The following is a 13,093-nucleotide window of genomic DNA, read 5'->3' on the forward strand; positions in this document are numbered from 1 at the left end:
ACAGCCCCCTTGTGGATGACAATGCAGTGGAGGACAACTGGCTGAGACCCTCCATCAAAACGAAGAAAGCCTTGTTCTGAGAGACAATTGCTTAATGGACCCTGGGCCACTGCCCACGTTTTTCTCGGATCAAAGCACCACTCCGTAACACACACACTTAGACCCCTGCTCCGAAATGTGAACGATATCGTAATGACTGACATTGAGTGACGCAGCTTTCTCCCTGGCCTCGTCGTAAAGTTTGGTCCAGTTCCTAGCATGATATCGTACGAAATAGTGGTAGCTCGTTTATGCTTTGTGTGCCTGAAAATAGCACCAGCCAACGCCCGTTCGGGGGCAGAAACCGATGCTGACACCTCGAATAGGCTTTTCTCTATCTCTCTTCGTGTTTGCCTCTGCGGAAACCGTCCGCCCACGGACTGGCCCACCCCCAAGCAGCCGCCGCCATGGTAACAATCGCGGTGGATTCCTAGTCAAAAGCCAGTTTGTACCAGTAATCCGGACTTTTTCTCCCCGCCCAGCGCTACGGGATCTTGGCTAGCTGGAGTTTGAACCGGCTTACAGCGCTTCGAACGGGCGGTTGAATGCCAGCAACCCCACAGCTTCTCGATATCAGTGGCGATTACACATCGCTCTGAGACACAGTGGCTGCAGCGGGCATTGTCGTAACTTTGTCGGTATTCTGTTTTCCTCGTTTTTGGCTTTGTCTGGTTTGCCGTTGTGGTTCTCTTGGCGAATCGCCCGTCAACTTGGCCCTGCTTGGGTGCAACTCCCACGATGCAAGACGGTGGGCCAGCAAGGGCGTGTCCTTAAGAGCTCGAAAAAACGGCAGAAAAAAAGAGGCTTTTGCGGAACACCAGCGAACAAATTGTGGGTCACGCGGCCTGTTAAAGCGGCGACAGAAGCGGTATCTAGCGGTGCTAGCGCCATGCGTCTACCACTGGCTTCGCCTGAATATGCACTCACCACCACGCAGCCATGCCATTATACGATCCCTCCAAGTTAAGAACCAAAAGCCGCAGAGCTATCGGGCTGACACAATCCGCGGTCCCGGATCGGAGCATTAGGGCAGAATGTCTCCCGGCAGTCGTACTTCCGTCTTATCGGCTTGGCCAGCCAGATCGCGCGAGTACATCGTATCGCAGAGCGTGCTAGCAACGAACCTGTGAGACGCCAGCAAGATTACCCAAACTCTATCTATGCAAGATAAACCACGCAACGGAGCAGTCAGCCAGGCAACAGATTGCATTGGCGTCAACTCGCAGAGATAACGGCATTCAATGCTAGCCCTGGGCCTTGGCCAGCCACAAAAGCAAGTTCCTGACGACCGATTGGATCCTTGGGACGGCAGCCGCACCTAAAATGCTGCACGCCAGATTCAGGACAATCCACGCACGGCCGGCGCCACCGCAACAGCGCATCAGAAAAAAGCAAAAAGAGACAGCCAGAGACTCCAGCTCTTCCCAACCTCCGTACCCCTTGTACATGGCCGAGAACCTCCTCCCTCGCAGCGCTACTCGCTGTTTGCTTACGAAGCTTTGCAAACACTAGGAGAATCCGCCCTGCAGTAGGAAGAGTCGGGAGAAACGGGGGGCTACTTTGACTATCCAGCTGCTAGTTCTCTGTCAGCCTGTCTCCCTTGTGTTCACTTTAAACGAAGCCCTATCGTGGGCGTCACAGGCACAGATGTCCATAGTCTGTGGTGTGGATGGGTTGTCTGCAAATCAGGTGCCGTCAACAGGCCTGAGCGTCCAATTAGCTGCGCATAATGGCAAGAAGTTGGTGCCTGGTACGAGTTACATGCACAGCCAGCTATTTTTGGCATGTTTCCCTTGGGGGTATCGTATTCCACTTTACGTGTGGGTATATTCTCCGTTTTTGTTTGCACTGACATGGTCCCAACTGACACACTTTGTGTCTCTCCCATAGCCGCGGGTTCAGCACCATCAGCATGGAACGGTAGTAGGAGCATTTGCATTTTACCTGCAGCCTGATTGTATTCGGTAAAAGTCTGCAAATCATTCTTCAGATTTTTGCGCCTGTGTTGGGTCTAGATGCAGGGAGGCTGAGCTGAAAACTGCTGTATGAGCAACCAGCACTGTCGGTCTATCCGTCAACTTGGCCTATGCTACTCAACTGATAGCAATCTAATGCTTATTGTAGTACCAAGGCCGTAAATTTTGCATACAACCTTGCGTCCATCATGGCCTACCTACCCTACTATCTCAGAGTGTCAATACACTTCGACACTCCTGCATTAAGGGTCTTGTGGCTGCCGCGAGCTTCGCGCCTCCATGGAACATTCGTTGATTCATTGGATTCCACGCTTGCCCATGCGCCTGCCATGTGCCATGTAAACGCCACGAAAATCTCCCTTTTGATTAGCCAAAAAAGCCACATTGTCACGAAAGACTGACCTGAAGTGATCAGCCGCCCCCTTACTTGGTGAAGCCCAAATCCCAGGTCACTTACACAAACTTCGGTCAAGACGCGCCAACATAGGGCGTCAATCTGGCAGCTCATTTCACATTTTGATCTTATTCGCCCATTCTGCATGCATTCGTCGCAATTTCAGGCCATTACCCGCTCCCACGTAGTTTGTGCTACCCGCTATGGCATCCTAGAGATAGGGGCGCCGCCATCTACGGATAACCACGTCAACACGGCACTTCAACTCACTAATACTCGGCCACATATGCTAGACCGGTGTATCTCGCCAAGAATGGAAAGCATATTGGTAATTAAACCCCAAGTAAATCGACAAATATTCACTTTCAGCTCAGCCATAGCAATTCCATCTCCGCTGTGGCTGCTTTTATTGAATCCGCTAGACCAAAACATATCAATCTTCGACTCACCGTATCTACAGAAACTCTGCTTAACTCAATTCTGTATTAGCACATTGTATACGTGTTTCTACATACATGCTGCATTAAAATCCTACTTCGGTAAAGATACTGTAATCAGATCCTATACGCATTGAAACGTGTTCATGCATCGCGGCACATCAGATCCAATGTACGGCTGCAGCACTCACTCTTTCCGGCCCAATAGCAAACACCAATTACCAATATTGGATGCAAATCAGCCTCTCAGAAAAATGGAATAAAAACCAATAGTATCAGAGAAATATTGAAGTTGCTGATAAATTGAAGAACAGCTCAAAAGGGGGAAGAAAGAGGCTACCAATGCAGCTATTCGGAATATATCCTTAACCACACGCCCATACATGTTTTCCTAGTATCCGCCGCTAAAGGATAATTAGAAGATCTGCTTCGGTAGCTATCAATAGCAATCCAACCTTCTGGTTGGTCGCTGCGTCGGGAGTATAGATAGTGAGTAGTATCAATGGCGGCTGATTGGGCGGCTACACAAGTGATAACGCACGTTGAAATGGCAATCTCTTTGCTAGATAACACTCACCGAAAAAGAAAAAAAATGGAACTCATAATTTTGTTGCCCTTAAGGCATCAGAGAGCCATTATCATTTCGTAGCCAAGCAAAAGCCCAACGTGCTGACGTCTTGCATTTCAGCCTTATCTACATCCCTGTTTTCAGCTTCATCCAATACCACAGTAAGTGCATATACATGCAATATAGGGATGCAAAAGCCAACAAAACTGCATCTACTATACCTACTTTGTAGAAACCCTGCCTTACCGCATTGACAGACAAAATCCTGACCTGATCCTGGCTTCCATGGTGCATTCTTTATTCTCCCTTGCAGAAACCCGTGCTTGGTACTATGCAGCCTTGCCAATAAAAAACATACTAGTTCATCTAATATTCTGATGAAAAATAGCAATGCTAGTACGAATAATGCTAATAAAAATAATTAAAATATCGCACGCCATCTGCCGGCAAGGGGACGCCTTTCCTCAAACAAGTTACATTCTCCGGACCCCTGGTAGACAGCTGGATGCTTCACCGCATCGACCTTACCCTGGCTTACACGAGCTCTCATAGCTGCCGCGTGTAGAAGTGGCTCAGTTTGCAGTAGTAATATACCTTCCATCAAAAGCTTCAAGACAGCATATCACTATTTTCTCAAACATAAAGTAGCAGGCAATACATATTAAGCAAAAATTATATGTATTTTGTGTACAGTAAGGAAAACCAGTAGATATTTATCGCAAAACGCCTATTCCGTTAATCTCGCGCATCTCATCTAATAGCCAGAAAATTATGCCCTCCAATCCCGCCTACTTAGTACACCACTATAGCTACCAATCGTAAAGAATCTCTTGCCGTGTATGCCCATTTTTAAACAGTTAAAAAATCATCTCGCCGTCATGCCCATAACTACAAATGTAGATGAAGGTACAAAAAATATAGTTCACAAATCCTCATTGCCGTCACATTGCTGCATAATAACAACGCGGCTGACCTCGAGCTGAGGCTGCGTCCATGTAGGATACCAAGAGTCGCGGGCATTCCAGAAATCCTTTTTTGCATTGGGAGATTGATCCAGCCAAGGCTTGCCTGACTGGCCATCTTCAAACCAGCCATTGGTGCCACCGACAGCAAGGTTCATAATGAGATAGAACTCCTGGTCAAAGGGGGTGTTATCGAGGCCGGTCTTACTCCAGATGTCGACTAGCCTAGTTCCGTTGGAAGTAGAGTCGGGGAATCCGCCTCGGCTCCACATAGGCTTATTGAAGTTGGTGTAAGTGACTTGCAACAGTCGGCTGTTAATATAGGTAAAGAGATACTTCTGCGACCACTCAAGGCCGAAAGTATTGAATCCACTGCTGTAAGTAGTGTGCAGCGCCTGGCGCTTGTTATTAGTCTTCCACCAAGCGTCATTGGCCGGATCGGGCCCCCAGTGAAGAGCAGACGAAGCAATGTTGTTACCGCCTTGAGCATAGGTATGGTTGTTACCACGAGACTCCATGATATCAATTTCTCCAGAGGCAGGCCAGGGACCATAGGTGTCATTGACGGGCAGCATCCAGATGGCAGGCCACAGCCAGTCGCCTACAGGCAGCTTTGCAGTGACTTCAACACGGCCATACTTGATCTTTGCGCCCTTGAAAGTGTTGATGCGGCCAGAAAGGGTAGGGGGGACAATGCTGGAGTTGCCGTTGGTGGTGTTAGTGGCAGCGACGCAGCTGTAGTAGTCCTTGGAGGTACAAGTTCCGTCTTTGAGGAGATCGATGACGTTGTTCTTCTCAACGAGGTCGGCACTTTGGAGGCTTGCCTGAATAAAGAGGTTGCCATTCTGGATGAAAACGTTGCCATCGCCACCAGTGGTCTCTTCAAACTCGCCATTACTAACCAGTACGTATTAGTAAATCATCATGAATATTGGGTCAATATTAGAAAGTATGCTTACCCAAAGCCGCCAACCTGCACCTCTTTTGTCCAAATGCTAGGATCAAGCCCGTTACTAAAATCGTCATCCAAGACGGGACAGTACTTGTGATGAACAACACTGCGCATGCCGTCCCAGATCAGGAAACCCGAAATACAGAGGCCAAAGAGGATACCGATGAGGGGCAAGATCGTGACCCATTTCTCCTTGGGATCAGATTTTTCCAGCCAAGGCTTCTCAATCTCGCCCTTCTTGACTAGTCGTGAATGAAAGTATCGCTGACCAGTTCCCTCGAAAGGGCCACCATTGGAGGATTCAAAACTAGAAGCCGGCCTTGAGCCATCTGGGCTAACGAAGGGGTTTGTTCCAGCCCCAGGAGCGTTTGAGGCAGTATCAGTGCTATCAAAGTTGTTGCCATCTGTGTTGGGGGTTCCAGGGCGAAGAGGTGTTGGCGCACTGGAAGTGGCAGCCGAGGGGACGGGAGGTCGCCCGTAGAAGTTTTGCTCCATTGATAGTGGAGTTTGTATATAACGAGTGAATGCAGTGCTAACGGCAACCAGTTGAGAAGTATTGTGTGTCTGGAATTGAGAGATGAAGCCTGAGCCAAGACGTAGTCCTGCGTCTTATGAGACAGGAAGAGTAAACAAGAGGCCTGCGGCGTGGTGGGGCTCAAGAGGGAGATAGTGATCCGATTTTGATATGCTAGAATGGAAAGGCCTGCACCGTCAGGATATGCCTGGTGGAAACGCAAAACAGAAAGAAAGGACTGGTGCTCTTTGGACAAGAAGGAGAGACTGCAGATGCCGAGACAAATGAAAAGAATACCTCGTGGGCATGCCGGAATAATAGACTCGATCCTCTCTCAGCCGCTGCTGAACAGGTACGTACAGCGGATGGATGATGGGCTCGAAGCTTTTCTCTAAACCGGTGCAACCTAGTCGCATCACAAACTTTCAAGTTTTCTTTTCTTATTGCATCCATTAGTGCTGGCATCAGTGGCACTGCTCGGCCACTCCAGTGGAGTCTCGCCAGCCAACCATCAGAGTATCAAGGGCGTGTGCTTAAGCCTGTCCCTTGCTAAGCTGGGATTTGGGGTGGAGGGGGTCATGCAGGCGCTGGAGATGGTGTTGGTCTCTTTGCTGGCTCCATCTCAGCATCCTTGCAGCGCCATGCCAGCTCAGCTCTGTCCTATCAAGGCGCCGTCAGGATGAACATGGCGCCAGTCAGCGCGGGAAACGGCAGAAGAATGCAAAAAATCAAACACGGGGCTAACACTGTCCGGTATGCTTAGATCTTACCTTGCTTTGCTGGTTTATCTCCGCGGCCGCACAAATGCTAATCCGAAGGGGAAACGGCCGCGAGCACATGCGCCAAGGCATTAGGTACTGCTATTATGATACACTCGTTAATACGAGATACCCGGAACGAATAACCCTCAGCTTCAACATGGCCACGCAAAATCTTGTACAATATCGCCCATTACCACCCTACTAGCGAGACGCCATTTTCCACAGCCTCTACGAAGCAGTTGTCCTGCAAAGTCCTTACTATGGTACTGTAACTGCACGCTGCATCCAGCCACATCCCAGGCTTGAGCCGTATCCGCCTTACTTGCAGCGTCTGCCATATATTGATTGCAACTATCGATCAGCCGCATCCAATTGCATCCGCCGCATCCCCAATGCTAGGACACCAAAGCAAAGAGCCCTGTGGTAATACGTAGCACTACGTCTGCCGAGACCAGTTCCAAGCAAAGAAAAGAGCCCATCCATGCCGCAGAGCTGAGTCGGCTTTTCGCAAGCAAGCAAACCTTTCGACCACTGCGCCCTTGAGCCAGCTCTCTTACAAGCACCAGAAGCGCTAGAACGTTGCCTGTTATTCCCCCAAGCGCTAAATACCTTGGTGGGCCTGGCGCACTTTTGACATGGACTGGCTTCAGCGGCACAAGCCGGAAAGTGGGCTTCTGTGCTAGGTGTGCAGAAGGCGCGTGCAAAAGCAGCGACGCTGTTTATGCTAGCGATTAGGTGCCGCTGTGGCTGTCGAGCCAGCGCTGTATCGTCCCGTCCTCCCTCTGGCGCCGCCTGCGCCACTTTGCCTCTCAACGTGCCGTGCCTGAAGATCCCCTGGTCACCGCCCGGCCTGCCTCTCACCGCCTTTGGATAAGCCCACGCCCTCTCTCTTGTTCCATCTTCTGCTTGAACCTAGCCTGGCTCCTGCCAGAATTCCAAAGTTTAGATGCATTTACGGAATACTCCTCCCGCTTTAGCACTAGCCAGGATGCGCTGAAAGGCGCTATCTGGTAGCTACAGATCAGAGCATCGCTAAGACGCTGAAAATCTCGTAACGGGGCGAGAGCTTGCTGCACAAGTATTCATCCACTTGTGCCGCGTTAATGCTGCCAAGAGGCCAGCCAGGGCAAAAAAAGTTCACTGGTGGTTTTCTCGGTCCTATTTTTTGCGTGTGTTTATTCCCACTCGACGCTTGCCAGACTGCGCAAAAGACGTGACAAACTCTACCGGGTAAATTGACAAACTGGTTCTGGCATAAAGACGCCATGACAAAGTTCCGGCTGCTTGCACGCATGACTGATTGCAGTAATACCTATAATAGTGCTAGGACGGGCACTTGCGATATCCAACGTAGCATAAGGCCCTACGCAAATCGCCTAGTCCAGCGAATTGACTCGGAGCTACTGTCATTGTTTAGCACCCTTTGACTTTTAGTGCCTGAAAATGTCAGGTTCGAGAATCAGGCACGAAACTCAAATTAACTACCTTGTCCATCTATCATCACATTTTACTACAATGAATATGATAATCAGATCTTTTATTCAATTACTGCTGATGCGTGCTGATTGCGGCCGTTTTTCAGGAAGCTGCAATGAGAAGAAGCACAAAAAAAGATTATAGATATCGCGTCTCTCCTATCTACGTCATGAGGATTCCACTGTTAAACTTCCATACTTGCAGCTAGATGAAACACATAAAGCATTCCCATACTCCATACATCCTTACAACTGGGGCTTCTTCAAACTCTCATCTGGTAAATGTGAGCTGCTGATATCAACGGCAGGAAAACGAGGAGTAACGGCAATACTAAGTGTGGCTTACAGCTAGTCTCTCCACTCGGCCGAATCAATTCAAACGACTTCGCATTCTTATCTCACGTTCTGCGGTTGATGCAATACGATGATGACGAATACTGCCCATTGGGAAAGAATTGATCGGCAAACGGCACGAGAGTCGAAGCTTGAGTTCAACAAAAGTGCAGTTCGGATAGCTTTCGCCGATAACAATGGAACGGGCGCGGTATCCTCAAAGCCTGTTGATCTAACACGCGCTGCACAACAACGAGCGTGTCTTACACACCATTCAACTAAGCTCTTATCCTGCTTGTTGATCATCATTATTGTTGAGGATTGCACAATAGATGATGAGTATCTCGCAGCGAGGTCTGGCTTGGCAAGATGACCTTTGAAGCTTTGACTTTTGCTGGATGCTGGATGCTACTACTATTTTTTGTGGGCAATTTACTACTACAGCAGGCCTCTCTGCAGATGACTTTGCACTGAAACAAAAGTGTTTAGTGCAGCGATACAGTGGAAGCTGAAGCTCGACTCCGCTTTGTGGGGAGTGGCTTGCTTTCGACATTTTCCCCCATACTTGCTTACTCTTCTCCAATATTGCACCATTCCTTCAACTCCCAACGATCAACATCAATATTGCGGCCGCAGGAAAACCAAATCAATGCAAAATGTACCAGGGATTTTTGGATCATACATCTACTGCTAAGAAAAGGGACAAAGAATACTAGGGTTGGCAACACAGATGGCCATGATCTGACCTAACAAGAAGCTGCAGTCGTCGACAACCAATCGATGAGACTCGCTCGACTTTTATCGGCACGGCTAGCGTCTTGGGCTTCTTGTTGGCTGCATGTCTCAGTCACAACAACCATTCCGCTGGCGTATGCATTTCTCGTATCCGAACAGACAGAGGATGTGTCGTGGCATGCTTCTATCCAAAGAGACAATGCCTTTTTTCGGAATGCCAACCGAAAGACACGGCTCGCGATGAGACACTCTACAGTTGAGCACTAACGACGGATATGCCGCCACTTCAACCTCGAGAATTGTCAAGGAGCTCTTCGAAAGGAATTCCGCCCATCGATGGCCCAGCACGAATTACATGACTTGTATAACCAGCACTGATCTTACATGCTGGCTCGAATCCTTGCGTTACATGCTAATTTATTCAGTGTCACCTATAGCATTCAGTTTACCAATTGTCACCCTTTACACCTACGACTCAATTTCCACCTCTTCGTATGACCGGGTTATCTCCTTCTAATCCACCCGATCTGGGCAGTAGTGTGCACACGATAATAACAACAGACCGCGCTCACCAAAGGACATTGGTTTTCAGTTATAGAAGTTTCATGTTTATTGCTCTGATGACTGGAGTGAACTCTAAGAGTTGACTTTCTTGCAGGAGCTGAGAAGCCTCCACAAACCTCAACTCCTATTCCTTGGCCAGAGCCTGAGCTGAAACTCATGGCCGTGCTGATACGCAGCAGGCCTGTGGCGGCGGTGGATCAGCACGGCTTCGGGTGGTTCCATAACCATCGTTTCCGTTCCCACAGCCCGATATCCCCATAATATTACGGCGTGACGGAGCCTGACTCGGACGAGATCGGGTAGTTCCCGATGAGGCAATACAGGGGCCAGTTCTTATTGTGTGTCTTTATCACCTTTTTTCCCCCCTCTCTCTTCTCTTCTGCTATCAGGCTGCCGTGCCGTCGCTACGCCAGTAGCGCAGCGCTATTTCGCTGCGTAAAGCGTTCCGCTTTTGCGGTCGCGCTTGTGATGCATCAGGGCTCGTATGGATGCAGGACCGCAAAATGCCAGGGGTTACTATATCGCAAAGCAGCGCAGCGATTGGACGGCACCGCACTGTCGAGATGCATATTTCGTGCCAACGTTGCATTAAACACAACAGCAGGATAATGCATACAGGTCGCCTCTTGGCCCTGCAGCCTATTTGCTTCTTCCTCCTCCTCGTATCCTCGGTTGCAAGGGGCTCCATGCCAACACACACATACCAAACTACTGCGTCATTGATGCAGTTGCGTTCCTTTTTGGCACCGCTTGCCTATCCAGGATCGCTGTTGTTATTTTTGCTTGCTTTTAGTGGGTTTCCTTTCAATTTGCAAACTTTTCTTCCATTCCCTTGCAGGAGCTTGCTGTACCATCATGACACACCCATGCGCAGCCACACTTTCAGCTGGCAAGGTAGCATTAGCAAATCTATCCATGTCATAGATACGATAGCATACTTGTACATACATGCACCACGCAAGGGAGAAAAAAAGAAGGCCGAACCAATCAAGCCTCATCCCAGCCGCTGGGCTAGCTTTTGCGTCCGGCCGCTGTCCAAGCACCATGGCCAAGAAAAGAGGCCGCAATGCCGATCATCCAGGAACCTCGTAAGTTTTCTAGCCAATCCAGAGAACACGCCCGTTTGGCGATACAACTATACTCAGTACTACAGTAGTGGCATGGATAAAATATCTTTTCGTATGCGGTCAGTAGTTCAGCTCAGCCAATATCTCTATATTTCTCTCTCTTCCTTGCATGCTGCCAGCTCACGGGTGTCCAAGTATCATACCACACGATCTTTTCTATTTGTCGTCCGTGTTACTCCCTAATATTCTTCTAAACCCAAGAAGTATATCTATTTTGTTTATACGCCATTGGCAAAGTCCAGCCTCCTCATAATCCTCGCCTATTTAGTTATCCGCTCTTAGTATTTGTACCATTGTTGTAAGAATCGTCCAGAACAGCCTTCCTCAGCTCAGCTTTAGCTTACACACTATTGTTAGGCTACTGTTCAAGGCCATTGATACTCCTTGGAGTCTATTTGCTCTATTCGGCACTCTGCAGCCAGGCTTGTGGGAGACGACTACATCGCTTCGCAGCGACCAGAGATTTTAAATCCTCCTCCAGTTGCTATTTTCTCTCCAGTCCGTTCAAGTTTAATAGCTGGTGGTGTTCTGTTGTATTCCAACACAGGCCTTCTTTCATCTTTTTTCTTGTCGTGATCAAGACATATTCCCTACTCATTATTCATATATCTTCACAACCCTCATCTCACAACAATGTTATCAAAAAGACTTGCGGCCGTGGCGACGCTGTTGGCATCTGTCGCGTCAGCAAAAGTGGTATCAACAGCTGCTACACCCCAAGATCTAGGGAGCGTGCTAGCTGGCAACAAAGATCTGTCCACGTACTATGAACTCATTCAGGTGTGTAATGTGAGATTCAATCGTCTTTGGTTGGTGCTAACTAGCGTCTGTAGAAATATCCTGATATTCTCCTCCAGCTTCCCAACTACGCAGGCGTAACAGTACGTTGTTGTTTCTTCTCTCTCTTCATATTTTTCTTATAACAGTATCAACTCATCTGATTTGACTCTGTATCAATTGTTTACTAACTTTTTGTGTGCTACTAGATCATTGCCCCCTCCAATGAGGCCTTCAAAAATATCCCATATACTGCTCTTAACAAGGTGTGGAATGCAACTGACAAAGACACTACCGTGCCTCTCTTGCAATATCACATCCTTCAAGGAACTGTCGCCACAAATGCTCTCCTGACAGGTCCTACTTACGTCCGACCAACCCTTCTAACCAGCACTCGCTATACCAACGTTACATCTGGACAGAATGTCCTGATCGCCAAACAGCCCGGCGACGACGTTGTCTTCACTACCAGCATGGGCACCCGCTGCACTCTCACCGAGGGCGACATCACATTTCAAGGTGGTCTCATTCAGGTAGTTGACAACTTACTCGTGCCTCCCGCGCGTTTACAAAACACATCTGAGGCGTTTAGCGTGCCGAATTTCTTGGGCGCTCTCTACGCCGGCAAGCTCATGCCCAAGGTCTCATACGAGGAGAATATCACGGTCTTTGCCCCCATCGACAGTGCTTTTGCCACAATTGGTGGCTCTCTCAAGCATTTGGATGCCAAGGCCATTGCTCGAATCATGGGATACCACATCGTCCCCAACCAAGTCCTCGTCTCCTCTGATCTCAATAACGGCACTCGCCTCCAGACTCTCGCCGAGAATGCTGCCGGCAATGCTCCCGAATCAGTCGTCATCCGTCAAGCTGGCAACAACAAATATGTCAACTCAGCTCAAATCGTCCAGCCCGACATCCTCCTCGCCAACGGCATCATGCATCTCATCTCAGGCGTGCTCAACCCCGATGCTGATGCCGCCGTGCCAAATCCCACGGCACTTTCCCAGGCGCCTGTCTTTGCCGTTAGCACAGCCAGTAACCCTTTTACATCGGCGCTGCCTTGCACCGTGAGCTGCCCCGTCACAACAACTTCAACGACCAGCACTGCAGATCCCACAACCACGACCACCAGCATATTTACAACTAGGAGCAAGGATGTAGCTGGAGCTTTTGCTACGGCGGATATGCGTGCTGCTGGAGTAGCGCTGGGTCTAATTGGCGCGGGATTACTGTTTTAAAGGGCGAGATTTGTTCGTTTTCTTTGGTATAGAGACATGTATATCCCTTTCTGGTTTGAAGAGGATCTTTAAAAAGCAGATGTGTGAACCTTCATTGGTATATGGAAGTAATGGAACGGCCTAGACGTTTGGAATGGTTTTCTTAATTAGGTCATAATATAATGAGGCATGCTTATTCATGATGAAAAGAATATGATGTTCGCGGTGATTTATTACGAATGACAAAGTCACAAATGAA

At 48.8% G+C, this 13,093-nt stretch overlaps 3 protein-coding genes across 3 annotated transcripts; 2 read left to right on the forward strand and 1 right to left on the reverse strand.

Moving 5' to 3' along the window:
- Positions 1-4,075: 4,075 nt before the first annotated feature.
- On the reverse strand, positions 4,076-6,571 carry GGI43DRAFT_403577 (concanavalin A-like lectin/glucanase domain-containing protein). The gene is made up of 2 exons (XM_083205806.1): positions 5,336-6,571; positions 4,076-5,273 (listed from the first exon to the last, which is right to left on the reverse strand). The coding sequence occupies exons 1-2, from the start codon at positions 5,821-5,823 to the stop codon at positions 4,337-4,339; spliced, it is 1,425 nt and encodes a 474-aa protein (XP_083061328.1). The 5' UTR covers positions 5,824-6,571; the 3' UTR covers positions 4,076-4,336.
- A 3,462-nt stretch (positions 6,572-10,033) lies between these two features.
- GGI43DRAFT_363304 (uncharacterized protein) lies at positions 10,034-11,143 on the forward strand. The gene has a single exon (XM_083202412.1). It carries the CDS (start codon positions 10,199-10,201, stop codon positions 11,018-11,020), a length of 822 nt encoding a protein of 273 aa, XP_083061329.1. The 5' UTR covers positions 10,034-10,198; the 3' UTR covers positions 11,021-11,143.
- Position 11,144: 1 nt separating this feature from the next.
- Positions 11,145-12,986, forward strand: GGI43DRAFT_363291 (FAS1 domain-containing protein). Its single transcript, XM_083202411.1, has 3 exons — positions 11,145-11,617; positions 11,671-11,718; positions 11,824-12,986. Exons 1-3 carry the CDS (start codon positions 11,471-11,473, stop codon positions 12,853-12,855), a joined length of 1,227 nt encoding a protein of 408 aa, XP_083061330.1. The 5' UTR covers positions 11,145-11,470; the 3' UTR covers positions 12,856-12,986.
- Positions 12,987-13,093: the final 107 nt, after the last annotated feature.

This window comes from Trichoderma evansii (assembly GCF_050947405.1).
Source record: "Trichoderma evansii strain SZMC 28006 chromosome Unknown GGI43scaffold_8, whole genome shotgun sequence".
Taxonomy (NCBI): Eukaryota; Fungi; Ascomycota; class Sordariomycetes; order Hypocreales; family Hypocreaceae; genus Trichoderma; species Trichoderma evansii.

Excerpts from the sequence above, each read along its gene's own strand:
- GGI43DRAFT_403577 (XM_083205806.1), bottom strand. The coding sequence starts at position 5,823 with ATGGAGCAAAACTTCTACGGGCGACCTCCCGTCCCCTCGGCTGCCACT. Across the intron at positions 5,274-5,335 it reads GTGCAGGTTGGCGGCTTTGG|TAATGGCGAGTTTGAAGAGA; the intron begins GTAAGCATACTT and ends CGTACTGGTTAG.
- GGI43DRAFT_363304 (XM_083202412.1), top strand. The coding sequence starts at position 10,199 with ATGCAGGACCGCAAAATGCCAGGGGTTACTATATCGCAAAGCAGCGCA.
- GGI43DRAFT_363291 (XM_083202411.1), top strand. The coding sequence starts at position 11,471 with ATGTTATCAAAAAGACTTGCGGCCGTGGCGACGCTGTTGGCATCTGTC. Across the intron at positions 11,618-11,670 it reads CGTACTATGAACTCATTCAG|AAATATCCTGATATTCTCCT; the intron begins GTGTGTAATGTG and ends TAGCGTCTGTAG. Across the intron at positions 11,719-11,823 it reads CCAACTACGCAGGCGTAACA|ATCATTGCCCCCTCCAATGA; the intron begins GTACGTTGTTGT and ends GTGTGCTACTAG.